At 39.4% G+C, this 17,384-nt stretch overlaps 2 protein-coding genes across 3 annotated transcripts; both read left to right on the plus strand.

Annotated features, from left to right (window-relative positions):
- Positions 1-101: 101 nt before the first annotated feature.
- On the plus strand, positions 102-5,306 carry LOC144649068 (uncharacterized). 2 transcript variants are annotated; one of them, XM_078508537.1, is made up of 4 exons: positions 102-184; positions 379-632; positions 1,205-1,299; positions 2,004-5,306. In XM_078508537.1, exons 2-4 carry the CDS (start codon positions 428-430, stop codon positions 3,657-3,659), a joined length of 1,956 nt encoding a protein of 651 aa, XP_078364663.1. In that variant the 5' UTR covers positions 102-184; positions 379-427; the 3' UTR covers positions 3,660-5,306. The 2 variants fall into 2 exon arrangements, with proteins under 2 accessions (XP_078364663.1, XP_078364664.1); XM_078508538.1 differs by lacking the exon at positions 102-184 and adding an exon at positions 197-260.
- Positions 5,307-6,161: 855 nt separating this feature from the next.
- LOC144649072 (tripartite motif-containing protein 2-like) lies at positions 6,162-16,531 on the plus strand. The gene is made up of 2 exons (XM_078508541.1): positions 6,162-7,427; positions 15,773-16,531. Exons 1-2 carry the CDS (start codon positions 6,188-6,190, stop codon positions 16,399-16,401), a joined length of 1,869 nt encoding a protein of 622 aa, XP_078364667.1. The 5' UTR covers positions 6,162-6,187; the 3' UTR covers positions 16,402-16,531.
- The last annotated feature ends 853 nt before the right edge of the window (positions 16,532-17,384 follow it).

Below are 17,384 nucleotides of genomic sequence, written 5' to 3' on the forward strand. Positions count from 1 at the left end.
TTGGTTGCTATGGCTGATGTTGATTCTTCATTGGCTAGTCACAGCTGCGCCCTGATTCTGTGCTAGCTTTCTGAGAAATTTCGTCATTGTTTGTTCCATTTCCGAGAAAAGAAGGCTGGAAACTGAAAATAGAACTCCTCGAATGAAGTCTTTTGTCCGCCGCGGAGTTACACATTCCATATTGGTTAGTAACCTTTTAGTCTTGATTGCATCAAACATTCAACTATAGGTTTTCAAGTTCCTTCATTCTACTTCTCACGGTAGTAATTGTATATTTAGTACGGGGATTCCCCGAATCTGATCCCTAATTTTTTTGCAGCCAGGTTTCTAATGCTTTTCATACGCTTTGTTGTTGAAGTCGATCTTGATTTCTTCCAGAACGTTCGACGCAAATAACAACATCCTTTGTCACGGACACGGTAACATAATGTCTTCAGCTCGCTCTATCCTCAAGGCGATGAACTCAGACGAAACGCTAAGAAGTATCCTGGTGTCGAATATTTCTCCGGGAACCAAAGAAGAAGCCATTGTTATCCATTTTCAGCAGCGTAAACATGGCGGCGGCGACGTGTCATCGGTGAAGTTCACACAAGATGGAGATACAGCCGTTATTGCATTTGAAGAGGAAGAAAGTAAGTTGTTGAATAGCTGTACAATTTACTTTACGTATTTCAGTCCATTTCACGTTATTATATTTGTCGCTTGACTGCGGACGTGCTCTTTTACAAATATAATTTTAATGTCGTCGGGTGACAGTCGGACGATTATGTCTGCAATAGCTGTCTGCAAGATATATGTTTAAATCATTTCAATTAGTTTTTCGGCGAATTAATGGTTCATTTTAAAAACATCTTATGCAGACATTAAGTCTGCTAAAGACGAGCATGCCAACATAAAATACACGGAGGAATCTTACATGTTTAATATCCTTACCTTATTAGTATGCTTATCTGTGAAGCAATGTTCGACACTTCATGTTTAGACACCGTACTTTAGTAGAGTTTACGTGTTAAATTTCAGTAAGGTTGTGACAAACTGGCACGGCCGATGACCCAGGATAATAACCTTTTCTGTGAAATTTACTTTCCCTGTCTATGGATTGAGGCTGTCTGATTTTGAGCTCCTCTATACTAGGCTCCTGCAAGTTAATCATTTGCTAAATACATGTTTAACTATTTTGTTCTCATTTTTTCGCTATGTTTAGCTGTAAAAACAGTTCTGAACGAGGAACATAAGATTGGAGGAGTTTTGCTTAAAGTTGATCGGTGTCCGGAGAAAAGGAAAGCTGCCCCTGATCAGGTTTGACATTATAAATTTAATCAAACGACTATTTGGCTAGTCACGCAACGCTTTTCCCCAGGAGCATTGCGTGACGGTAAAGTTTATTTCCTTAGCTCAAAAGGATTCCTTCACAAGATCTTAAATTTAGCAATACATACTGCTTTTAGAAAGATTACTGAGGACTTGATGACAATAAACATTGGAAATGGTCAAATCAAACTTCACTTCAGACAGCTTTTTGTAGACTTAGTCTTTCATGCAACACTTTCTTATTTTAACATGCATGTTTTAATAACATGGGCTTGGCATAAATTGTGATTATTTGGACTAAGCAATTTTGGCAAGTGCTTAACCATGAACATATTTTTTACTTTGTTGTTCATTCACAATTGACTTTTGAGATCATAAAAACCCAATCTATTCAGTAAATACTCAGCAAGAAAGGTGTAGATCTCAGGTTAGGTTAACTGCATAGATTAGCATGTGTTACCGGCTGTATAGGAGAATATATGAGAACTGAATCCCGAGATTTAATCCGAGATTACATAAAGGTCCTAAACTCAAGTAAGGTTAAATAGATTAGCATGTGTTACAGCTGTCCCAAAATGTTCTTTTTTTGTTAATTTCTCAATTTTGAGTGTAGCCTGTTACACTCTTTTGATAGCAATTGATTAAACTGCTGCCATATTACCAGATACTAATTGATTTAAAATTATCTCTAGGTATTTTCTCAAGTGACGGCAATGTTGGATCCCTTTGATTTTGGAATTCAACTTCAAGAGGCTCAACAGATTTTGGAGAAAATTAAAGTGGAGGTTGGTATATCCTTTGAATACAGTGGCAAATGTTTTGAGATATGTGGAACATTAAGCCAGATCAATGAATGTCATGTTCACGTGAAGAAGTACCTTTCCGAAGACGAAAATATTTCGGACGAACTGAGCATGCTTTCCGTGGAAGCCAAAGCACAGACAAATGTGGATAGATCTGAAATGGGTGGAGCTGCAGAGGCGAGCCCTACTGGTAAGAACTCTGATGTGATCATAGCAACGCTTATTGATGAAAACCCAGAGGGAAAGGACCTTCCCACTAACAGCGTCGAGGCTGACAAGGCTAAAAGGAGCGCAAATCCTACCATAACCGAGATACAGACGTTTAAACTGGATCCACTTGCAATTCGTTTCATGAGCCAGTTTTTCAACGAACACATACATAAAATCACTGAGAAATGTCTGGTCGAATTCTTTACTTCAAATGGTGGTACTCAAATAACACTGCAGCCGAAACATGATTGTGATCCGGCCAGATACAAAGAGGCTTGCAGTGAAATTTTCATGCTCATTGACTCTGCATCCCAGGGTATGGTTACTCAGAAGCTGGATTTAAAGGATGCAGATGAGGATTCAGTGGATGCCTTAATTCAGTACATCGCGACTAGGTACCCAGTTATAGTGGACCGACCCCAAGAACACGGTCCCTGTGTTGTTTATGGGGATGCAGCATCGGTTCGACAAGTGAAGCGGACTGTACAAGGAGGAATGAGCGAACAGGTCAGCTATGATACCTCCATTGGTGCTGAAGGAATGGAAGCAGTGACACCAGAAGGAGTTTCCATTGAAACATTTAATCATCGCACGGAAAAGGGCATCATTATCTCCCTACGTTACGGTGACATTACTGACGAGAAAGTCGATGCTATTGTGAATCCTGCAAATGACTTTTTGTCACACGGAGCTGGCCTGGCAAGGCTCATTGTTCAAAAAGGTGGGAGTGAAATCCAGAGGGAATCAGATAGGTTAATAAGAAAACGCGGCTTTCAATCACTACACGTTGGTGACGCGGTCCACACGATCGCTGGCCGTTTACCCAGCAAGTTTGTTATACACGCCGTTGGCCCTGAATGGAACAGACAATCAGACAAAAAAAGCAAAAAGCTTATTCAAAAGGCCTGTTTCGAGAGTCTTAAATTAGCGTCAAAGCTCGGCTTATCATCTGTTGCTTTACCAGCCATTAGTTCTGGTATCTTTCGTGCCCCATTAGATGCGTGTGCTTTTGCGATGCTAAACGCAGTGGAGGAATACGTCGCCATGCCAAGTGTGCCAAACAAAGAAGAAGTGAAGAAAAAAGCTTCAGGAGGTACTACTCAAAACAAAACGGATGTAAAGAAACCAGGTAAAAAGAAAGAGGGAAGTAAGACGAATGAAGGTCCTACCAAAACGTCTGGAGGTGAAAAAGATTCCGCGAAGCCAGGAGGCTTATATGACATTCGTTTTGTCCTCATCGACGCGGACACGATGGACGTCTTCGAGAAAGAGTTTAATCGTAGGTTTGGCAGCGGCCTAAAAGATATTAGCGATGATGACGATGATGAAGTTTAGAGTGAAGAAACATTTCTTTTTTTTCCAAATTATTAGAGATTACGATGGCATGCACCTTCAGAATAGAAAAATAAAACTCTGATATGATTTACCCACTAAGGGATTTCAAAAGGGACGATAGCAACTTTACGATATGTTTACTTTATCGATTCTAGGTCCCGCGCAACGTTTGATCCTTATGGATGGAAAGAGGTCACGTTCTTAGTCGTGTCAAAGTATTCTTTGTATTTGCAGGCCTTGCGTTTGATAGACATAAATGCAATTGACTTAGTATTTGAAACTGTGCAATTTACCAAAGAGTCAAGATAATCTGGACCATGTTTTTCTTTTGCAATATAAACTTGAGTTGGGGTATAATATTGAGTCCATTAGTTCGTCTTTTCAGTGCAGTAAGCTGTCTAAGTGACCCTAATTTGTAGAAAATAATCATTGAGATTAGCCTTAATGCACTCTTATTTTAAGTTTTAGCTCTTTCAGGGATAAAAAAAACTCACAGATGTATGTTTAAAGATTTATTTCTCAGATTTATGATTACTTACTAACCATGGCCGTAAAATTAATATAAATTATTAAAAAAAATAATAATTAAATAGCAATAGCAAATCTTAATTGAAGATGCTAAAAACCCCTACATCGCGCAGATGTTAATGTTGTGACCTAAATCTTAATTCTCCAAAGACAAGTCGTGCAAAATGCACAAGAAAAGTAAGGTGTATCGTGAAGTTGGTTTTGGTTACAGTGACACGAAGTTGTTATAGTAATTAATAATTGTCCGCTGGGTGATACTCTTAAAGTTGATAAACAAACAGATAATAACTCCAGTTGAAAGAACAAGTACCAGCCGATGACGAGATCCTGTCTGACTGAGCTCACAGTATCGCGTTTCACAGTATCCCTCCCCGAAGTTGCTGAGCAACACGGCATATCTTTATTACGTCATGCTGATGGATGTGTTAATTGTTCGCGCCTGTTTGTTTGTTTGTCTGTTTTTTGTTTGTTTGTTTTTGTTTGTTTGCTTCTTTTGCTTTTTGTGCCAAAAATAGTACAGAGCTCTTCCTTGTTAATATATAAGTAGGTGTTCATTAGCTGAACGTTTAAGGATCTTTACGGCAAACTTAATTAAAAAGAGGTTTATATGTAGTAGTCCTTCTCCGCTTAAAAACTGACTGTATATAAATTGTACGTGGTTAAAACAGAAAGCAAGTGTTTTAATTGTTTTAGCATGACCCAGTAGCTGAGCTATTAGTCATATAGACTGATAAAATTCTTTTTTTACTGTTTCAAATTTGACTATTATTTTTTCGCATTCATGAACGAACATCCTACTATCGATCGGAAGGAAGTGCCCGTATAACCAATCAGATTGCGAGATTGCCGATAGTCATCCACTGGGTTTTGCTAATAATAAATGTAGACTACACCCAACCCGAAGTGCTCCCTTGTGAGCGTGAGGTGGGGAGTAGTCCATTTGTTGGTATCTATATCCGTAATTTATTTCTACCTAAGACTTTTATCCCATTTTATAAATATTCAACTATGATCTCATTTGAATAAGATGTTTTGATAATTGTTCTTTTAGGAGTATTATATTGGATAAATATATAGTTCATAAATATAAAGCCAGTGGTAGATGTTATTAAACTGTCTCTCTTCAAAGACGTCAGGAATCTTGTATATAATGCTTAAGTGTCTTTGTGGTCATCATCTAGAACAAGACAGAAGAAACCAAACGCGTCGATCCCGTCGCGACCCCGCGTCGAGCGTAAGATTTCCTTGAAGCGTTATTGTGATGTAGTCTATCGCTGGCAGAGCTGATTTGAATGCCACGCACGTTGTCACGCTGCACCGCACATCTCGCAAGGAGAAACGGTGACTGCATGTCTATCATAGAAGATGCATCATTTACAAACTAAAAGAAAAATAACATGGGCTATTGAGCACATTGTTTTGAGTGCAGTGCATGCCAAAATATGCGAAAATAAAAGTGTTTTACAATAATTTTGGTGGCAACTAGTAGTGTAAAACGCCTGCACGTTAAATCCGTTTTGGACACTCTCCGGGTACACAGTCAGAGCCAGCGCGCGCTTGGTCGTATAATATTTTCAACCGCCAGGTGAACAAAAAGTTCGAAATAGCGGGAGTTCGAAACCGTCGATAGCGGGAGAGAGTTTCTTTCTCATACTTTTGTTAGGGGCGGTGACGGCTTGCGAGAAATTAGCGGCCTCAAAACCCCATCAAATCACAAAGCATATAAGCATAATTTTATGGGATCCAATAGTGTTTCGTGACGCCTACGTCACGCGGCCTCAAACACAGAGGATTGTCTGCTTGTGCAGAAAAGCACAGTTATACGTGTGTTGTCACATGTCCATGATTCTCTATTGTACTTCAAAATTCACATCCGGGCAATTGGGCTGTCAGGTAAAGGCCCCTCTGGTCCAAAACAAATCCCACAATACATTTCTGGATTATGTATATTACCCGTTCTGGTATTTCCGAGAATTCGAACTTTTCGCAGTTCTCTTTCGATGGCTATGGCTCAAAGCGAGAGCTTCTTCGACTATGTTAAAAAAGAATTAGAATGCTCAGTGTGTCAGGAGATATTCACCAAAGTTAACGTTCCAAAAGTTCTCAAATGTCAACACACTTTCTGCAAATCTTGTCTCGAACGTTGGCTACGGCAGCAGCGTAGTGGAGCGTTGAGTTGCCCCAACTGTCGAGAGATAACCGATTGTCCTAACAACGATATCAACAGCCTGCCATCCAACCTAACTTATAAGAAGTTACAGGATATTTTGGAGGATTTCAGCGAAGCTAAAGAAAATGTATGTGAGCGACACAAAGAAAAAGTAAAGTTTTACTGTGAACAATGCGAGAGTTGTATATGCTCTGAATGCGTCGTAATTGAACACCGTGACAAGGATTATCACAACATCCTGTCGCTGGAAGCTGGAGTAAGAAAGCAGAAAGCAAAACTTGAATGCAAAATGAGTGAGGCGAAAGCAAGCAGATCTCAGTTAGTAAGCTACATTGCGACTCTAGAGAAACAGTTAACGAAAATAGACAACAGCATCGATCACGCGACAGACGAAGTCCACAGGGTTAGTAAACACTGGATAAATTTGATCCGCCAACATGAAATAAGCGCGACAGAGCAGTTAATCACACAGAAGTCCAGTTTAAATGATAGATTCTCAAAGAAGCTCTCTAAATCCAATGAAAAGTTGTTAGAGATTGATAAGCTTTTGGAGTTAAGCGATAAAATCCTTCAAGAAAATGACTTAACGGAAATTTTAAACGTAAAAGAACTTCTCGAAAGGAGACTTCAGGAGCTTTCCATGGATTCCAAACTGACTCCGATGTTGAATTATTTAGAAATACAGTACATTCCAAATGACACGCTGTCCTTAAATCGTGCTCCAGGAAAGCTAGCTACAACCTGCACCGAGCCCTCTTTGTCAGTAGCAAAAGGTGAAGGCCTAACCAAGGGCTTGGAAGGCGAAGAAGGTACTTTCACAGTTATCACAAATGATTTAGAGGGAAAGACAACTTATAGTGAAATTGATAACGTGTTTGTTGAGATCAAAACTAACCAAACAGGAATTGAAGACATTCATCCTGTAATAAAGGACTCTAAGGATGGCCGTTACTCCATAGCTTACATAATAGGTGTTCCGGGGGAATTCAACGTGTCCATTAAGGTACGAGAGGAACCGATCAAGGGAAGTCCATTTAAGTTGACAGTTTTAAAGAAAACAGCCAATACAAGTAAGTGAAATACTCTTATTTCATTGGGGTTTTTCGATTTAGTGGAAAATTCACCAAACCCCTTATGCAAAGTAGTGAGTAATGTATGATAACTTTCAAATGAAAAGGAATAATAAATAGTCTTTACCGATCCGGAATAATGAATAGTTAAGTTCCGTTAATGGAATAATCGCATAAACGAAGCTCATGTTTGATTTATTAACTTATGTAACGGCGTTTTCTTTAGCTCCCAAAGCACTTATATATTGGCATGCTCAGAACGTGGAATTATTTTGATTGGAACGCAAATTTTCTTCTTGCAAAAAAGTGGGGCTGATGCGATAGACTCAAGCCGTAATTTTGCTATTTTGTCTCTCGTTCTCTCTCTATTTTTTATCCCTATGTTCTTTGCGTGAGGTGGCCGTGCAAAAACTGCAAACGTCTACGCCGGATACAAGCCCGAGGGCTTGTATCCGGGGGGGGGGGGGTTATAAGCGGAATGAGGGACCATTAGAAAAGTGATGGAGGTGAGGGAAAAACAAAACAAAAATTCATGCATGTATGCAAAGGGGAAGGCAAAGGAAACATTCGTGCAGAAGAACAGGTCCTGTTAAACTCTAAAAATACCTGTCATTTTGCACTTGATGGATTGATCCATTTTTTCGACGAAATATATCGTGGCGCGTGGAGAATGCGGGAAAATAGCATTTACGAGCCTAAAGATTTCAAAATTTTCTGGGGGAGCAAGCTCCAAACCCCTTTACAGGCTAGATCTCCAGTGGTTACCTTCTAGTTTCATTAAGCAAATTACTTTCACCCCGACCTCCCAACCAGCAAAACCTTTTTTCCTCATACGTCGAAGGTAAAAGAATATCGACTTTCAAGTCTTGCCTTCTGGCTATTATATAATAACTTTGACACCAATATTTGTAAGTTGATATATGTTGCTGTTGATAAGTGTATAGGGTGAAGAAAACAATCAGTACAACATGGTATAAAACAACAACGCATGGGTGTAACGAGGTGTAACATATGAATAACAACAGTTTTTGAAAATAATATATAGATTAAGCCAAGCCTAAAAACGGAGATCCACATAAACATTTTTTGCTGCTTATTGAATATACCTGCTGTACGCCACTACTCAAGATTCCACAGCCGAGTAAAAACGTCAAATCCAATCGCAGAAATTCCGCTGACAAATTCCTGTCGTTACCCAAGACAGAAAATAATAAGACTTGAGGTAAAACAACTACCTGGTCAGCGGTCAACGTCAAAAAACACGTGACGTCGATGAGCTCTAAACCTGAGCCTGCGATTTTTTCATGTGAAACTGGCCAGCGGATATCTTGATTTGACAGCTGTCAATTGACCAAAACATGGTTATCCAATATCGATCCCGGGAGATGTTAGGCGGCATATAAGATCACAAACTCTTCCTCCTAGTCGGGTTGCCCCTTGACTCCCCTCCCACATGTACACCCCCTGAGTTTTTCGGCGAATTAATGGTTCATTCAACGAACAACACATGCTGCAGACATCGAGCCAGCTAGCGCTAGAGACGAACATATATAAAATACACGGAGGGATCTTACATGTTATACTTACCTTATTAGTGTGCTAATCTGTCGTACAGCACTGGTCGAGACTTTTTATTTAGACATCGTGCTTTAGTAGAGTTTAGTTGTTAAATTTCAGCAAGGAGAAGCCACGAGCCAAGCGGCCCACACTGCCGGAGTTTATCCCGGTTTCCGTAGCATTAAGCGGCTAGGAATATTTCTACTCCCCCCTGAATGGGATGCTAGTCCATTGCAGGGTTCCCCCCCCCCCAACATTATGCCGCCGGTACCCATTTATACACCTGGGTGGAGAGAGACACTATGAGAGTAAAGTGTCTTGCCCAAGAACACAACACAAGTGACCCCGGCGGGGGCTCGAACTCGGACCGCTCGATCCGGAGTAGGCTCTTACCGAAAGTGCTCGTAAAAAAAGCATTAAATGCTAAAAGAAGTGCTCGTGTTTTGCCAAAAAAGTGCTAAAATAATGCTAATTTTTTTTAAAAAGTGCTCGTGGGAACATAAAAATGCTCACTTTTCCGATTTTTTTAAACATAGAATGTTACATTTTTCAGATTTTCAGTTACATTTGTCAACAATAAAATGTAACGATCAATGTTTGATGTCAGAGTACGCTCTCGAGCTATCTCTGCCTTGGCTGATTGTTCCTCGATGACAACGTGGATGACGTCATCTTGGAACGAGTGTGATGGACTGGGTTTCTAGAAGGCAACCGCTGACGTATCAAACCTATTTCCCAGGCCTCCTTTGACTAAAATGAGGGCATAATGCATCTTTGGACGCCATAAATAAAGTCAGATTGTGCTTTTTAACACAAAATTAGACAAATGGTCAGTCGAAAATCCAAAATAATGCTAGCAGTGCTTTTTGGGATAAAATGTAAAAAAAAAAATGCTCGCGAAGCCAAATAATGCGAAAAAAAAAGTGCTAGCACTTTCGGTAAGAGCCTAGTCCGGCGTTCTAACCATTAGGCCACCGCGCGTCCCAAATTGCAGCAAGGTTGTGACAAACTGGGCATGGCCGATGACCCTGGATGATAAACGTTTCTGTGAAATTCACTTTTTCTGTCTATGGATTGGCATGGATTGAGGCCGTCTGATTCTGAGCTCGTCGAAACTCGGCTCATACAAGTTAAGAGCGGAATTCTCTATCTTTTTAGAATTTCGGACAAAAAGGTTAAAATCGAATTTTTTTTTATTACGCCAAAAAGACCCTTTGGGTGAACTATTTTTGAAAATATTATGTAAAACTTCCAGCGAGTTTTATTTTTTGAGAAAACGAGGAAAGTTTGTAATTCGAGCTCATGCTGTCTGAACGCCGAGGAAAACTAATTAATTGACAGCAATTTCGTGGCATTTTCGATGCGCTCGTTCTCAACTTCAGAAACTTGCCTTGAGTTCATTTTTACATGAGTATTTAACCATCCCTAGGTCTTCCTTTTAAACAGAAAATCTTCCTGAAATATGTAATTGTTGACAAATTTTTACCGCGTTAAAAATTCTATCGATCGCAATTTAATTTACATACCGAATTTGACCTAACTTCAGAGGGCTAGAACACCAAGGGTATACGCTTCTATCGGTAAAACATGGGTTCTTTGGAAAGCCCTATTCTTCCTTCTTATCATATCCAAAGCGTTAGTTTGGCCCGTGAAAAGTGAGTGCGCTAGCACGAAAAATAGACAGGCATTTTTGACATGTTTCCGCCATAATTTCCGTTCTGCAGTCAACCGGGTAATGTCGAACTAAATTGTTAAAACGAATTAAATTTGGTCTTATGCGTCGCCGTTATCAGTTTCAATGAGTTTAATTTTTTGCAACAAAACTACAATATCTCAATTTTTAACAGGAACAGTTTTAATAAAAAATAAATAAAGCAACAAACAAGACATGCTCACCTTGCAATTGTGCCGCCGTTAATTTATGCGAGGGAAGAGAATTGTCGCTGTATGTTGTTTTCATTTCCACTGAAGCGTTTCCTCCCACTTCTCAGTTTTTAAATAGAAGAATACCCTTTTTACGCATAAACATCTCAATTTAGACGACATTCCTGACATTTAGCAAGAATCTTATCCACCAAAACGGCAAATTCGTGCTATGTGCACTGTATGTGTTGTTTGACTTTACTCGTCACGCAAGAGAATTTATTGATATCATATTTCCAACACAAGTTGACGTGACGTAGGGACGGACCATTGAAATGACCGGTGGGGTGTTGACTTTTTCCAAAAAAACTGTTTCAAGAAAAAAGGGAAGTGACATAGTTAAAAAAAAATAAGGTAAAGAAAGAACCAAAACGAGAAGTAGTTTTCATCTTTTAAAGGAGGAGTTTTATTTTTTAATTTTTAATTTTTTTTTTTGAGGGGGGGGGGGGGGGTGGAGGGGTCGTATTAAACATTTGGATTTTGTGGGGGAACAGGGGAAGACGTTCTGCTAAAGAAAGGGACAATATATTTAACAGGCATAATCAAATCCCTCCCCTTTAACCCCATCGGCAAACTAAACGGTCCCAGGAGCCCCCCAAATGTCGCTGCAATGCTTGTGCCCCAGAATAAAATCCTCCAGACAAGTAGGCCAAAAATGTTTGCTCCCACCCTCCTCCAGCAAAGTACGGAACTTGATACAGTGTACGGGTTATTGGGCAATATATTTGCGTTGGCTCTTCGAGCTGGTGTCATTTAGATTTGCTACACCGCATTGAGTCCCAATAAGAACGAGAAAGCTGTCTGCGGTTGCAATCTTCTGTATCGGTTCTAGTCGCGGTGGTGTCTCGCAAAGTCAACCTTTCACGTAATATACGATCAGCCTTGCTTTCAGTTGTCTATATTTAATTGTACGTCCATTAGATAAATCTGTTGTTTTTCCGACTCAGGTTTTCTGCTGAATTTAGAATGAAAATATTCTTATGAACATTCTAATACTCGTTTATATCGTTTAACATTTCTGTTTAGTACGCAATGGGTATCTATTGATCATGTCAGTGCCGTAGCAAGGGTAAAATAAGGAAGGAGGGGCACGTGAGCGCCGGAGGCGCGAGCTGCTAGCGGTTCTGGGGGCATACCCTCCCCCCCCCCCCCCCGGCAGAAAGTTTTGAAATCTAGAGGCTTGGAAATGGTATTTCCAGCGTTTTCCAAGAGCTATTTGTGATTTACGTATATTTCGAATTCTTTACTTCCTACACTGTCTTAGCAAACCAATGCACATTGAAGAAAGTATAACACTATTAACGTCAATTACAAAATAGAAAACCGACTGTCTCTGTATCATGAAACCAGCAAATGTTTCACCTTTAAGAGTCATCATGGTAAGTTTGTAGTTATTTAAAAACTGTCTGAGTTGCCTTAGAACTTTTAATTAGCACGTATGTACGTTAAAAAATGAGAAGAAGTACAAATGTTATTGTTTCAAACCTCTCGGGAGATAAAATTTTATTTTTCAACATTTTATACAGGTCTGTTTTTACTTTTCGGGAAAAAAACTGGGGGGCACGCCCCCCTGGCCGGCCCCTCCCCTTGCTACGGCACTGCATGTACTGTTCATCGAACTATCGTGGGCATCGAACATTTTGGCTAGTGCAAATTTTTATCGTGTTATTGGATAGTAAAAGGTTTTGCCGTTTAGAGACGGTCCGTTCCATTCTATTTACAAATTTTCAACACAAAATTATATTCTTTTCAAAATCTCAGCCTCAGATTTATTCTTAAAATATTCTTAAAAATTCGCAAATTTCAGCCTTGATATTCTTATTAACTAGATTCTTATAAAATAAAAACAGTGTATTTTGATCTATTTATATGTGACACTAATATACGTCAACTATACTTCTTACAGGTCTGAAGAAATTTTGTCCGAATATTATGGAAAGATCCAGTATCCGTACACATTAAAAACATTAATTTAGGGTGGTTACACCTCGTATTTGTATGTCAGATCATGATGTTCCCTATTTTTGTATTACCGTATTTTCTCAATTAAGCACCCCCGGCGATTATTTCGAACTTGGATTGGTGGACCCGGCGTTTATTTGAAGCCGGGGTTTAATCCGGGCCGAGCGTTTATTAACGGAAGGCAAATTTCTGTCAAATTTTTAGATTGATTTGTTTTTGTCGATCTCCGAGACCAAGGGGCAGTTTTACAAAGCAAGGCGATTTTGCTCTTCGTTTTGCCCCGAAAAACTTTCCCTGGGCATCTAAGTTTTACAGTTTCCCAAAGGTACATTATTGCGGATTGAACACGTTTATGTTGCAACCATGATTTATGACAAAAGGAACATAAACGGTATTTTAACTACACAAAAGAGCATGAAGTAAAGGTTATGGATACAAAGTTTTAAGTTCATAAACGCCTCGAACTGAGGGTTTCTCGTGATTTCAACGCCTGTAAGCACTAACACAGTTAGAAAGACGGGAATGCGAAAACTGCTAGGTTATATTTTGTTGTACAACGTCCATCCTAGCTATGTTACGCCAGCGTTCATTGAAAATTCCAAAGTAGCATACCGTACTAGTGCCATCCATAGCAACCAACGAACGCCCCCGGCGTTTATTAAAAAATAAGCAATTTTGACCCGGCTTTTATACGAGGCCGGCGTTTAATCGAGGTCCGGCGTTTAATCGAGAAAATACGGTAATTTAAACCATGCGGCGGCTGAAATTTTATCCGCCAAACGTAAACCGGACGACCATTGCTAATTTCTTTTGCTTGTAGCTGACCAAGAACCCTGGTGAACACTTTGGGAGTAGCACGAAAAATGCGATTAACGAGAATAAAGGCGAGCGGAAAAAGTTGCGAGGGTCTTCTGGAGGCGAAGTAGCGGAAAATTTATTCATTCTCCCTGTCTATCAGAACAACCCAAAACTCTTTCTTTTCTATTTATTTTTACACACAATTAAATTAAATGATTTATTTACTTATTTATTTATTGATATATTCATTTATTTATTTTTTGCGCTGCTCCAAAACTAATACCTGAACTATAAACCGACTGCCTGAAGCTATATCAGGCCCGCGAGATCAGGCTACGGCTTGTTTGGCGGACAAAATTTTACCAGGTCTGTAAGAAGAACAGTGGACGTCTATATCTATCACATATAGCAAATAGATTAATTTAATAATTTTCCGCTAAGTTGCACCTTTCATGACGCCTTAACTATAGTAAAAATAGCCCCAGTGTACATTGTGGTCACGCGGACGCAGAGTTTTACCTGTTTGTGACCTATTAGTGACCATTAGCTGGAAGGGGGGTAGTGGGCCTACTTGTCTGCAGGATTATATTCCAGGGCACAAGCATTGCATGACGTTCAGTTTTTGCCTAAAGATACAGGCCTTTTTCGTAACGCATGTAAGATTTTTTTCGCAAGAATTATTATAAATATCATAACTGAAATTCATTTCTCTGGTCAGTTGTTTTCTGTATTAAGCGACATTTGGGGGCTCCTGGGACCATTCAGTTTGAATGGGGTTGAGTGGGAGGGATTTGATTATGCCTGTTGAATGTATCTCCCCTCTCTTTATCAGAACGTTTTTCCCCTGTTCACCCCACAAATCCAAAATTTCTAATACGAAACCTTCTCTCACCCCCAAACTCCTCCGCTAAAAGATGACAACTACTACTCGTTTTGGTTCTTTCTTTGCATTATTTGTTTTTTCAACAATGCACTATGTCACATCCCTTTTTTCTTGAAACAGTTTTTTTTTTGGAAAAAGTCAACACCCCACCGGATATTTCAATGGTCCGTCCTACGTCACGTCAACTTGTGTTGCGTGACGAGTATAGTCAAACAGCACAGCACGAATTTGCCGTTTTGGTGAATAAGATTTCTTGCTAAATGTCAGGAATGTCGTCTAAATTGAGATGTATATGCGTAAAAAGGGTATTCTTATATTTAAAAACTGAGAAGTGGAAGGAAACGCTTCAGCGACAATTCTCGTCCCTCGCATAAATTAACGGCGGCACAATGAAGGTGAGCATGTCTTGTTTGTTGCTTTATTTATTTTTTTTATTAAAACTGTTCCTTTCTGTTAAAAATTGAGATATTGTAGTTTTGTAGCAAAAAATTAAACTCATTGAAACTGATAACGGCGAAGCATAAGACCAAATTTAATTCGTTTTAACAATTTAGTTCGACATTACCCGGTTGACTGCAGAACGGAAATTATGGCGAAAACATGTCAAAAATGCCTGTCTATTTTTCGTGCTAGCGCACTTACTTTTCACGGGCCAAACTAACGCTTTGGATATGATAAGAAGGAAGAATAGGGCTTTCCAAAGAACCCATGTTTTACCGATAGAAGCGTATACCCTTGGTGTTCTAGCCCTCTAAAGTTAGGTCAAATTCGGTATGTAAATTAAATTGCGATCGATAGAATTTTTAACGGGGTAAAAATTTGTCAACAATTACATATTTCAGGAAGATTTTCTGTTTAAAAGGAAGACCTAGGGATGGTTAAATACTCATGTAAAAATGAACTCAAGGCAAGTTTCTGAAGTTGAGAACGAGCGCATCGAAAATGCCACGAAGTTGCTGTCAATTAATTAGTTTTCCTCGGCGTTCAGACAGCATGAGCTCGAATTACAAACTTTCCTCGTTTTCTCAAAAAATAAAACTCGCTGGAAGTTTTACATAATATTTTCAAAAATAGTTCACCCAAAGGGTCTTTTTGGCGTAATTAAAAAAATTCGATTTTAACCTTTTTGTCCGAAAATTCTAAAAAGATAGAGAATTCCGCTCTTAATTATTTGCTAAATACATGTTTAACTGTTTTGTTCTCATTCTTTCGCTATGTTTAGCTGTAAAAACAGTTTCCGTGGAAGCCAAAGCACAGACAAATGTGGATAGATCCGAAATGGGTGGAGCTGCAGCGGCGAGCCCTACTGATGTGATCAAAGCAACGCTTATTGATGAAAACCCAGAGGCAAATGCCCTTCCCACTAACAGCGTCGAGGTTGACATGGCTAAAAGGAGCGCACATCCTACCATAACCGAGATACAGACGTTTAAACTGGATCCACTTGCAATTCGTTTCATAAGCCAGTTTTTCAACGAACACATACATAACATCACTGAGAAATGTCTGGTCGAATTCTTTACTTCAAATGGTGGCACTCAAATTACACTGCAGCCGAAACAGGATTGTGATCTGACCAGATACAAAGAGGCTTGCAGTGAAATTTTTTCGCTTCTTGACTCTGCCACCCAGGGTATGGTTACTTGGGAGATGGACTTGAAGGGTGCAGATGAGGGTTCAGTGGATGCCTTGATTCAGTACATCGCGACTAAGTATCCAGTTGTAATAGACCGACCCCAAGAGCACGGTCCCTTTGTTGTTTATGGGGATGCAGCATTGGTTCGACAAGTAAAGCGGACTGTGCAAGGAGGAATGAGCGAACAGGCCAGCTATGATACCCCCAGCTGGTAAAAAGAAAGAGCAAGGTAAGAACAATGAAGGTCCTACCAAAACGTCTGAAGGTGAAAAAGATCCCGCGAAGCCAGGAGGCTTATATGACATTCGTTTTGTCCTCATTGATGCGGACACGATGGACGTCTTCGAGAAAGAGTTTAATCGTAGGTTTGGCAGCGGCCTGAAAGACATTAGCGATGATGACGATGATGAAGTTTAGAGTGAAGAAACATCCACTGTTTGCCTAACATAGCTAATAGAGGAAAGTTGTTTTTTCTATGTTTTTCTTCGCTGTTTTGGCCTTGACCGTGCACAAAACACAAGTGTCTACTGCCTGAGCAACTTACCAACAGAAACGTTTCGGTTTCGTAATTCATGCATATTGCATGAGTGCAAAACAAAGATTGTCCATGACATAGATCTTTCAACATAAATCTTTGCATTTGTTTGCTCCTTTAATTTTAAGTTTGCTCCCCTCTATAAACCACGTCCCCTGTTATGGGAGATTATAATAGCATATACCTGCAGAATGTATTGAGATAAACGAAGTTGAAATCACCCAGTAAGGGATTTCAAAAGGGAAGTTAGCGATTTTACGATATGTTTACCTTATCGATTCTAGGTCCCGCGCAACGTTTGATCCTTATGGATGGAAAGAGGTCACGTTCTTAGTTGTGTCAAAGTATTCTTTGTATTTGCAGGCCTTGCGTTTGATAGACATAAATTCAATTGACTTAGTACTTGAAACTGTGCAATTTACTGGAAGGGTCAAGATAATCTAATTAGTAGAAGATATTCACTGAGATTAGCCTTAACGCACTCTTGTTTCAAGTTTTAGCTCTTTCAGGGATAAAAAAACTCACATATGTATGTTTAAAGATTTATTTCTCAAAACTAAGATTACTTACTAACCATGGCCGTAAAATTAATATAAATTATTAAAAAATAAAAAAATAATAATTGAATAGCAATAGCAAATCTTAATTGAAGATGCAAAAAAC

Source organism: Oculina patagonica, chromosome 4 (assembly GCF_052425735.1).
Source record: "Oculina patagonica isolate OP01 chromosome 4, crgOcupat, whole genome shotgun sequence".
NCBI lineage: Eukaryota > Metazoa > Cnidaria > Anthozoa > Scleractinia > Oculinidae > Oculina > Oculina patagonica.

Bases quoted from the DNA above. Each gene is read 5' to 3' on its own strand.
- LOC144649072 (XM_078508541.1), top strand. From the start codon at position 6,188: ATGGCTATGGCTCAAAGCGAGAGCTTCTTCGACTATGTTAAAAAAGAA. The intron at 7,428-15,772 runs GTAAGTGAAATA...CGCTATGTTTAG, and splicing joins AAAGAAAACAGCCAATACAA to CTGTAAAAACAGTTTCCGTG.
- LOC144649068 (XM_078508537.1), top strand. From the start codon at position 428: ATGTCTTCAGCTCGCTCTATCCTCAAGGCGATGAACTCAGACGAAACG. The intron at 633-1,204 runs GTAAGTTGTTGA...CGCTATGTTTAG, and splicing joins TGCATTTGAAGAGGAAGAAA to CTGTAAAAACAGTTCTGAAC. The intron at 1,300-2,003 runs GTTTGACATTAT...AATTATCTCTAG, and splicing joins GGAAAGCTGCCCCTGATCAG to GTATTTTCTCAAGTGACGGC.